This window comes from Candoia aspera, chromosome 12 (assembly GCF_035149785.1).
Source record: "Candoia aspera isolate rCanAsp1 chromosome 12, rCanAsp1.hap2, whole genome shotgun sequence".
NCBI classification, from domain to species: Eukaryota; Metazoa; Chordata; class Lepidosauria; order Squamata; family Boidae; genus Candoia; species Candoia aspera.
The window spans coordinates 18,227,390-18,238,613 of record NC_086164.1 but is presented as its reverse complement, the minus strand read 5'-3'; the positions used below and the strand labels follow the sequence as shown (position 1 = coordinate 18,238,613).

At 43.3% G+C, this 11,224-nt stretch overlaps 1 protein-coding gene across 2 annotated transcripts in view; it reads right to left on the bottom strand.

Annotated features, from left to right (window-relative positions):
* The window catches only part of MTMR8 (myotubularin related protein 8), a 39,596-nt gene that overhangs the window by 3,792 nt on the left and 24,580 nt on the right, over window positions 1-11,224 (bottom strand). For both annotated transcript variants that reach the window (XM_063313349.1, XM_063313348.1), the window contains 6 exons: window positions 10,363-10,472; window positions 9,716-9,841; window positions 7,495-7,544; window positions 5,357-5,557; window positions 3,786-3,914; window positions 1,583-1,709 (listed from right to left, as the gene is read on the bottom strand). In XM_063313349.1, coding sequence (XP_063169419.1) covers window positions 1,583-1,709; window positions 3,786-3,914; window positions 5,357-5,557; window positions 7,495-7,544; window positions 9,716-9,841; window positions 10,363-10,472 — 743 coding nt within the window. The remainder of the gene's footprint in view (window positions 1-1,582; window positions 1,710-3,785; window positions 3,915-5,356; window positions 5,558-7,494; window positions 7,545-9,715; window positions 9,842-10,362; window positions 10,473-11,224) is intronic.

Here is an 11,224-nt window from a genome sequence, read left to right as displayed (position 1 = left end):
TGGAAGAAAATGAAGAGTTATTGTTTGGCATTGCTACATTTTTCTGCAATCTGATGCTCACCTGTGGACTCACAAGGCACAGGGAAGAGGCACATGTTTATTACACACACACGCACCTGCTTCCCATACCTTTTTATTCCTTAGATTTATATCCTGGCTTTTCCCCCCAAGCACTCTAGATAGTTTACTTGGGGAATCTCTTAGATCTGTGCTCTTTGCAGCTTACAAATGTAGTTGTACAATAAAAACCACCAAAATCCTACTGAAGAACTCAAAACGTTCTCAGCAAAAAAGCAAAATAGGTACAACCAAAAAACAAAGAATCCAGCCAGTGCTTTCATCCCTTTCCTAAATTGTAGTAAGGAAGGAACTGGTCTCATATTGTCTGAGCCAGAGAAAAAGGCTGAATGACCTACTAACGTTGAAGGTCCCCAAAGGAGGACTTGCAAAGATGCCTCACTGAAGATCTAAAAGTGGAAAAGAGCTGAATCAGCATCCAGGGTCAGGCAAGTAAGCTGGGCTCAAGCTGGGCTAGGCTTTATGCACCCTGATGAGCATTTTGGACTCAGCCTGGAAAGCCACCATAAGCAGTGCAGCTATTTTCAATACAGGAGTGATGGGCATCTCCTGAAGGTGTTGTTCTCCACCAAGGATGCTACGTTCTAAACTCGTTGTAGTGTCCAGAGCCCTGGGGAAGCTATTAGCAAAGGCCGAAGCTTCAACATCCGTGATGAGAAAAATAGCAGACTGAGTTGAAGTTTCCCCCAAACATCTATTCAGCAAAGGCTGAAAAGATACCCTTGATCTTACCAGGGAGCAGATGAAAAACCCCTCCAGGCAGCTACTTCAAAATCCAAGAGGCAACTCAAGGTTTGTTGTTACTAATATCAAGGTTCCTTCTCACACTGGCTGGAACTTATGGAAACTGAAGAGTAAAGTTTGAGGAAGGTGGTTATAGGGCCTACACAACTGCTGGGCTGCCTTGAATAAAGTAGCAACTTCATATCATGTTCACAGTACCGGCACCACCTAGATGACCTTGGTTGACTTCAAAAAGCGAAGCAGACTTGGACCTGGTTATGATCTGGACGAAAAACCATCAGGAGGTCCCAGAGCTGTAGACCAGATGGGGAAATTGAAAAACAACAACAACAATGGAATAAGGCAGTGTCAAAGCACTTCCGTTTTGCTGCCAAGAAAACACCACAGGAGATATGACCATGAAGTCCCAACAAGACTGATGCGCTCTGCTTTCAATCAAAGCAAAAATGTTCTTCTCTAGTCTCAACGTCTGAATCGTCCAGTAGGAAGAGCTAGGTTAACCCTTCAAATTCTGGGATGTCTCAGCTGCAAGTTCCATACAAAATGTGGAGGGATGGAACAGGATCTCTCCTGTATTTTACCACCAGCCAAGTTCAACACAGCGAATCATCCAAATACTGCAACTGCATCTGTTATTTTTCCTCCAGTTGCAATGTGGGGTTCTTCTGCTCCGTGCGATGCAAAAGAGGCAAACAGATGTTGCACGGTGAAATTGAATGCGTGGGTGGGGTTCAGACAATACCACGTACACTTTACTCACATTTTCCAGGTCTGCAGCACTGTCTTCCAACTGCAAATTCTGGCCAGTGCAGCTAAGCAGATGATCCAGGATACACTGTTTTGGATGCATCCCTTTATCAAAACGGTTATACATGCCACACCAGAACCTAAGAGAGAGAGAAAGAGAGAGAAAGTAATTGAAAATAATAGTTGAGAGATTCCTGAAAGGTTCAGATCTGCAAGAGGAGCGGGAGACAGTTCTCCTCTTTAGGTTCTTCTAAAGGGGCCTGGGTGGCAATCTTACAATTTTTGCTACCAAGCATTACAGGTAGTCCTCGCTTAACGACCACAATTGAGACCAGAATTTCAGTTGTTAAGCAAAGCAGTCATTAAGCAAATCTGACCCAATTGCATGACCTTTTTTGCAGTGATCATTAGGCAAATCACTGCAGGCATTAAGCAAACCACGTGATCTTTAAGCGAATCACAGAGTTCCCCATTTATTTGGCTCACCAGAAACCAGCCAGGAAGGTCAAAAATGGCAACCACGTGACCATGGAAGGCTGCAGCAGTCATAAATGCGAACTGGTTGCCATGAGCCCAAATTGTGATCACGTGACCACGGGGAATGCGGCAATGGTCATAAGTGTGCGGACTGGTTATAAGTGTGAGGACTGGTCATAAGTCTGTTTTTCTGCACCACTGTAAGTCCGAACCATCACTAAATGAATGGTTGTTAAGCGAGGACTACCTGTAGTTCCTTCCTCTACCCAGAAGGTAGGTAAATCGAGCAGAAAGCAGTATGCTTAAAAATGTAGTTGCTTTGCATAGAACACTCTAAAACCCTGTCAGCACATTAAGGTATAGAGAGCAATGTGTGAATCCAGTCACTTTCTTGCTTTGGCAAAGGAAATGCGCTATTTTTTGGGGGGGGGGAAGCAGGCTAGATGTTCTTGGAAGATAAGGAATCGGAGAATGCAGAGGGCTTCCCAAAGCCAACTCCCACATTTAACCGAACACACTATAGAAAACAGGACGTCTGTTTTGGGCTTCAGGGTCCAGCAGCCCCTGCTAATGGAAAGCAATCACGGGATCTGTAATTCAGACTGTTTCAAGAGAACCAGGCTGCCTAATCCAGTAAAGTGACTAAGTAGTTATACTTAAGCTAACTTTGTTTTAGGCAAAAGATTTGGGGTTTCCCATATATCTTTGGGTATAGATTCCCTAAACTCACACACACCGCATACCTACTTTGAACAAGCTCTTCCTTTTCAACAGCATAAAAGCATCTGCTTGGGAAGGGACTAGGCCCTTGCTAGTCAATAACAGGATGACAAAAAAAAAATCTGCATTTGCAACCTGTGTCGACCTCTTGCATGGAGAGTCTACCTCGTTAGCCCTTGGGCCTAGCTGGACGCTAGAACAGCAAGTACACCTTGGGGTAAGAAGCAGGCTTAATTCCCGGTAGCTCTGATGTAATCAAGCTGAAATCTACAGTTTGGAAGAAGGAAGCCACTTCCCTCTGTGCCACCCACCTCAGGGTCAATTTCTATCATACACCGATTCACAGTTTGATAACCAGCAATCATAGATGGTTCGGCTACTGCTGACACAACTTCAGATTGCCATAAACGGCAGCAGAATTTCTAGCTAAGTGAAAAGCGGGTTGGCATAAAAACCTTGTTTCAGGAGAGCAAGGGGAATTCCACGTTACTACAATCCATGAAGCAAACGGCTGCATAATTTGGAAAGCTGATGTATGATTTTATGCTCCCATGGGATTGTACAATTAAGACACGGTTGCTTCAGCGCCTAGAGATTAAGTCCTCCAGACGTTACAGGGGAACACAGGGGGGTGCTTTGGCCATAAACCTTGGTTTAATAAGCCACACTTGATCAATCAGAAAATAAACATTTTCTACCAGTGCATCTACCTTCCCCTTCCCTTCTCCTATACCTTGATCTCAAAACCTTTAAACCACAGCTTCCCATTATGACCCAAGCTTAATGCTGGTTCCCCCAAAAGATAATTATTGGGTATGACAGTGGCTTAAAAGTGACTAGATTCAGGTGAGCCCAAATTTATTCCACTACAAAAACGGAGAGCTTCTCCTCTTTAAGGAGAACCTCTTTCCTTAGATCTTCTTTATCTGCTGTTGATTTAATATTTTATAAAGATTAATCAGCATGGACAGTGGGGTCAACTGGGTTCAACCCTCTCCTTTTCCCCAGCAATAACTTACTGGAAACTGAATGGCAGCGTATTGGGCTGGAGATACGAGTAAGCAGTGTATCCCTTGTAGAGTGGATTTCGGAATTCCAGCTTCTTTTGAAGAAGAAAAGGCCACAGGGAATGCGTTTTCTCAAAGGCTCTGCAAATAAGTGAGAAAGGAGAACCATCAGCACAGCTGCAAAATGTCTCTTGATGCAGTTCCATGCTCAGCCTGTCATTGAGATTACTGCAATGGCTTATGCAGGGAACTGCCCTTGGAGGTTGTCTAGTATTAAATAGTTAATACAAAATAGGAGGGCAATAGTACCGATTCTGCATTTAATTGCAATTTCTTCTCTAGTTCTCAGTTTTTCATTGCTTGTTGGGGCTGCAGACAAATTGCTTGCAATACAAGTTTCAGGAGAGCCAGAATCAAAGCAAAGGGCGTTCAGTCTTATTTGCTCCATCTGCTAAACCAGTGTTTCTCAACATTAGCAACTTTAAGATGTGTGGACTTCAACTCCCAGAATTCCCCAGCCAGCAGGCTGACTGAGAAACACCATACTAAGCAAAGATCTGCTCCAAATTACTGCCTTGGGATCCAAACTTGGACCAAATCCAATGCACATCCTGGTTTAAGAGCCTTGCTAAAGTAGGTTAAAGCAGCATCTCTTTAGCATCCTGTTTCCCAACAGGCAACCTGATGCCTCCAAGAAGCCCACTTGTTTCCTAGCTATTGGTATTCCATGAGACAAGGCCTCTTTGCTTCCATGAATTCGTCATTAAAACTTTCTAAAAGACACATGTGGATGCAGAAGGAACATTGCATGTAGCTCTAGGAGGGCCCACACCAAGGCACACTTGCGTGCTACACATTCCCCACCTCTGTGCATCGAACTCTCCTTCCCCCTGAAAGATAATCAGAGAATTTTGCTCTTAATTTTAATTTCCATGAAACAGGAGAAAACTCAAAATTCTGTGCGTAGGAAATGCAGAAAGTAGTGGACCATACAAATCTGGCTGTGCGACAAAAGCTAAAATTTTCAGAGGGTAATAGCCTTTTGAACTATACACCTAGTAGACAGAACTTGACAACCAAACAACATTAAATGGATTCTCCGTGCCCTTACTATGGTTAAAGGATGGATATTGCAGCGCTGGAAAGACAAATGTATGGCCCCATTCGCTCAATGGATCGAAGACCTGATTATACTTGGCACCTGTAGGCGGATTGCTTATAGACATAGACTTTGCATGGACAAGTATACTGAAATATGGGTCTTATTTATACAGATTACGTTAGGTTAAAAAAATGATGATAGTCATACAAATGTATTAGAAATATATACGTCCTTGAATAATATTTCTGTTAGATAGGTATATAGAGAATTGTAAGTGGTTACTGCTATAATGACATTTCTTTCTTTCTTCCTTTCCTTCCTTTCTTACTTCTTCCACTTTTTTGTAAAGCACTTTTCATGTTCCCCCCCCTTCTCTATGACGATGTATGTATCTCCATCAGTCTTATCATTTTGTTATTAATTAAAAAGCAATTAATAATTTTTTTTAAAAAAGTTCGGTGTGTAGGAAAGACCGGCTCACTTCAGATCTTCTCGGTCCTTGTGACAGGTCCCTAGGAAATTGCCAAACTGGCAGGAATAGACATGGTCGTGAATTTCAAGAAGCAGTCGCTCGCTGAAGTCAAACGCGCAAGGAAATTGCTGCATGAGCTGCCATGTGCATTCCAGGAACTGGGTGAAGACTGGAGACAGCTCCTTGGGATCTCCTTCAAGATGGCCACACCTAGAGAGACAAACAAACAAACAAACAAGTCATCCCTGTAGCAGTCCAATGAATGTGGGCTGAACCTTTTGCAAGGGCTTACAACAAAAAAGCAAGATTCCCAGAGAGTCTTCTTCAACCAGATTTATTAAAAAAGGGAATTAAGTGACAGAAATCTTGCCAACTGGGTACATTTACTTTAGCACCCAATTTATCTCTAAGTTTCTTACAGAGGAGCTTTCTTGATCCACTTGCTATCTATGTCTTGATGGAGTGGGGAAGTGACCTCTCTTTTCCTCGATCAAGGAAGAATATGTAGATATTCTGCATTTGTAACATTTTGCAAAGCTCCGTCCTCTTTCCCAGGCTCCAAGAAGCCCATTACAAAAGACCTCAAAGGAAAACCTTAGTTAATTCGGGATGGACGTTCACCCCTCCTCAAAGGAATTGGGCCCACAAAGGGAAATGTTTATTCTTCCCTCCAACCACTTTTATTGTTATGAGAAAAACGTACCCGGCATTTGCACATCGCATTAAAGTAAAATGTGGTTTGTTTGCTTGTGGTTTAGTGTGCTGTGTGAATCCACTGTAGTGTGGCAACCAGCACTGATGGCTTAGAATCATGTCCAAGCATTCAGCAACCCATGGTTAAGCATTTTGGCTTAGCACCATGCATGAACCAACCAGATGTTCAGATTTTAGGGAAGGAAATTACCAAAATAAATTATTTTGAATTGCAGTCTCAATCCTGCTTCCTCATTGCTAGGCAATGCAGCAAGGATGCTGAAGCTGAACTGATCTCAGCCTCTCTGGGACCAACCGGGAACCTCAGGACAGCTCTTTCGAGGAAAGGTCGAATGCACCATAAATATTTGCAAAATGACAGGCAGAATTGCAACAGCTCCACGGGGGTTGCCTGGCCCCTTCCCTTCCTCTCAAAAGAGATTCTGTAAAAACTGAAATGCAGAGGTCAGTCCCGCTTTGCTGAAACGTATGAAATGGGATTAAGTGAGCACAAAGAAAACTGGCAGAGTGAAATTGGAAAAGAGATAACGGATGAAAAGATGTGGAAAGGGGGAACTAATCCCTTTTAGGGCTAGTTCAGCTGTCCCAAAATAATCCCTTTGAGTTTTCCTCTCCACCAACAGGTACCCAGCCACGAGATCAGTGCTGAATGCTTGGACATGATTCTAAGCCATCAACGCTGGTCGCCACACTATAGTGGCAGGATTCACACAGCACACTAAACCACTCAACCTCAGCAACTTACGGACGGGTGGACTTCAGCTCCCAGAATTCCCCAGCCAGCCATGCTGGCTGAGGAATTCTGGGAGTTAAAGTCCACCCGTCTTAAAGTTGCTGAGGTTGAGAAACACTGCGCTAGATATAGTGTGGGAATAGTTTGAATATTCTTTTTTTTAAAATAATAATTTGTGTTAAAATTGTTCTCAGATATGAAAGATAAACATTAAAGAAAAGGAAGGAAAAGTAAAATGAAAAAGTGAGAAAAGTATAAGAAAGAGAAAGCAAATAGAAACAAGGAAAGTACATAAACTCCTGATCTTTATAGCAGTTACAAGCAAACAAATCTTCAACTTCCTTCTTTAAAATTACATCATATTTCCCTTCTTCCCATTACTCAACCCTTTTTAATCAGCAAATCCATAAATCGCCAAATCATTTTGTTTCCTGCTCTCAGCAATAAGTCCATAAAAAGTTTCCATTCTGTTAAGGACTGTGAGGAATAGTTTGAATATTTTCGTTTTTCATTCTTATTCTTATTTTCCCTTTGCCTGCCCCATACTTTTTTTCTTTTAGGTCTTGCCTTTTTAAAAAATTACAGGCTTCAGATTAGGAGCTGTCTCTTTCCATTAATCTGTTAATCGTGCTCCAAACAGGATGCAAGGAAGACCTATTTTTTCTACATTCATAATTATAACACACAAAGCTGTTTTTACCTGTGTGAGAACTTATGGCCCATCGCAATCCACTCCTTCTCTATCAGAACCTTAAAGAACGTTAACCAGAATGTTAAAGGAAAGAAAAAGAGGTAGAACAAAGAGACAGAAAGACGGCATTATAACGTGGCTTTCTTTATAGAACCCAAATCCTGCCTTTCCACCCACAGGCTGCATTCAAGATGGTTAACAAGAATAATTCAAAGGTAATGGAAACAACCAAATATATATCAAAATGCGTAATAAAAACATCAAAAATGCCCATCACTTTCCCAACCGCATCGTCCACACAGCAAAATCCACACAGACCAATGAAATGATTTCAGTGCCCTCAGAGATATGTACAGGTAGTCCTCACTTAACAACCATTTGTTTAGTGATGGTTCAGACTTACGATGGTGCTGAAAACAACCAACTTACAACTGGTACTCATACTTATGACCGCTGCAGCACCCCCACGGTCACGTGATCACGATCTGGATGCTTGGCAACCAGTTTGCATTTATGACCGTTGCAGCATCCCGTGGTCATGTGATCACCATTTTCAACCTTCCCGGCCAGCTTCTAGCAAGCAAAATCAGTGGGGAACCACATGATTTGTTTAAGAACCACATGGTTTGCTTAACCTTTGTAGTGATTCGCTTAACGACCACCTCATAAAAGGTTGTGAAATCAGGTTGGATTCACTTAATGACCGCTTTGCTTAGCAACCAAAATCCCAGTCTCAATTGTGGTCGTTAGGCAAGGACTACCTGTTAAGTAATTTCAATTTAAAAAAGAAATTGGACAAGAGAGAGGAAGAGGCCAAGTCAGTCTGGGCTATAAAAACAGGATTTTTCCTTCCAAAGATTTGGTCCACGGCCAGCTTTTCATCCTCCCAGTCTGGCCCCTAAGTTATGCAGCTACGTTGCACTCAAAAACCATTTTCCAAAATATATTTCCTCAGCCCGGGATACCCTTCAGAGAGATTTCTTTATTCATTACAAGGATTTATTAAGGGTGTGCAAACTACTTTAAATTTGAAATGCTCAGAGCTTAAAAAGAGTCCTTTGGGGCTTGGGACTCTTCCAGACTGGAACGCTTTCAGAAAGGTACGGAATGGCTGTTTCGAACTCAAAATGTTTTGCATGCCGTGACTGATCCAGAGACTTCTAGATAACACTCCTTCCCCAGTGGGAAGGTTTTAAATAAATGTCATTAAGCCATTCCATGTGTCCTAACTGCAGCAAGACTACTACATGCTCCAAAGTGGAAAAATTTGACACTACCCACAATGGAGGAATGGATGGTGAAGATGATGGAACTTGCTGCGATGGCTAAATTGACTTCTTTGATCAGAGAAAAGACAGTATCTATGTTTATTGCTGACTGGAAACCCCTTACAGACTTTTTGCATGAAATGGAAAAAAATGCAGTTATGACTTGTGGTTTTGATGATTAGGAGAAAAGGCCCACACTGTTGGCTCCGAATGCACAGGAAGTGGGGCGAGGAAGTAAAACTTGACACAGCTCTTTGAATCCATTCATTTTTTCCCCATCTAAACACACACACGTGGCTTCTCCACGTTAGCAGCACTCAAAAATTCTTCCGTTATGGAAGCCACCGACTGCATTTCACTGACCTTGCTTCCTTTCAGAACCAGTTTCAAACCAGCTATTTCATTTCAGTAACAAAAGGACTGGCTCTTTTGGGGTATATTTTTTGACTCAATGCTGTCAGAACAGAACTGAAAACTGTTAGCAGTCAGGAGGCTCTGTTCAATTTAGCGGGAACAATTATAAGTGCAGTTCCTTTTCTGTGATCATATATTGCATAATGCATACACAATAATATAGATACATACACTACATGGCTACACACTAACACATGCAGCTATGTGACACACATGCCACCTGTGTTTAGATACATACACATGTACGGGTAGTTCTTGTTTAGCAACCACAATCGGGTCCGGCAACTTGGTCATTAAGTGAAGCGGCCACTAAGTGAAACCGCGACTCTGCTTACGATCTGACTTCAGCTTTCCTTTGCTTTACAGACCTGCAAAGGTCGTAGATGCCAGGATTGGTCACAAAGTTCCTTTTCATCATAGTTTTAGGCAGTCGGTAAACGAGGACTACCTGCATAGGTTTGTAGGTGAGCACCGGGGTGTGAAGCACTTGTAAAGCAAAGCCGACCTTCTAAATCCACAAGAAACCAACTGGAAGATCCTCTGCTTACCATGAATCCTTTCAACGTCCGATAAAAGGGATCCAGGAGGAGACACGCCACAGAGCAGACCTGGGCCGTGCGATCCCAGCCATCTGAGCAGTGCACCACCACGCTGGCACTCTCACCTTTGACTGCCTGGAAGAAGGACAGGGATACAGGCGCTTAAGAATCTTTTTTAAAAAAAAGCAACAATGCAAAGTTGCTGTCAAGTGCTGGGCTCTGCAACGTCACCAGGCAGAAAAAAAGATTGAATGCAAAACTGTAGGAGGGTTGGAAGCAAAAACGCCTCCTTTAATATCTGTGGTCCTCCCTTGTTGCAAGGAGTCCTTAAGAAAAAAACCAGAGAAACCCAGATTTTGTCTCTGTGAACCTTGTCCCCATGGACGGCACAGATCCACTGGTACTTCTCCTATCCCTACGGGTATCTCGAATTCACCCTGATAAATACCCTGCCTCCTGTGTGCATTCCAAGCCATCTCTGTACAGAAACCAGGAGCCAGGAGAAGTCTGGAACTGCTGGGCTGACCTCTCATTTTTCCCAGTTTTCTTCAAAGCTCTCGCCTGACCTCTCCCCAAACCAGAAAGGCTGCATGCTGGTGAACATTCCACCTTTTTGGGAATAATGCAAAATGCTGCAAACTCAGAGGCTGCTTTACCTTCGCAAGGAAGACTCCAGCATCCATCACGGCCTTAATGTGCCGCAACCAGCCCGAGTTCTCGAGGCCTGTCAGGAAGTCGCTCATGGAAGGAGATTTTGCTTCACACACTAGAAAGGAACAAGAGCCTGGGTTTCAGGAAGAGGCAGCCAAGGTACAACCAAGGGCCCTCCGGACTGCGATGAGTCACAACTTCTGCATCCACAGAAAGATCTCCGATGGGGATCTTTCACCAGCAGTACTCAGAAAGGGCAACTCAAAGTAAGCTGTTCTTGCTTTTAGGAGGAAACCCAAAGTAGTTGGGCCAAATATCTTCGGCAATTTATTGTTTGCTTCAGGGAAGGGTCATCACCCCAAATGAAAGACAACATCCCTAATGCTTAGCCATTGTCACTAGGAGACTCTGGAGCTTTACGAGATGTCCTCCAAGTCTAAAATAAGACATTGGGATTATGGAGGTGCCAAGAAGTGCCTGTTTGATGCAAGTGGCAACCAGCGAGATGCACTGGGCAGCCAAAGGATTCCCCTTGGTGATGGGGATTATCCTATTTCCAAAGGACTTGGCCAGGGAGAAGTCAATGCTGCCCCACCCCGTTATGAAGCTGGCCGTTCCTCATCTAACCAAACAGTATGAAATTCTGCAGCTCAAAAGCCCTAAACATCTTTCATCCTAAGGATCAACAGCTTTCCATCTTCCAAGTTTCCCTTTTCACCTGCTTTCCTCACTGTGCTCCTTCCTGGATGAGGTGGCCCTCCAAACATTCACATCCTCGTCATTTCACAGCTCAACTACTGCAATGCACTCTACATGGGGTTGACCCTGAAGACCCCGCCGAAGCTTCAACTGGTCCACAATGCAGCG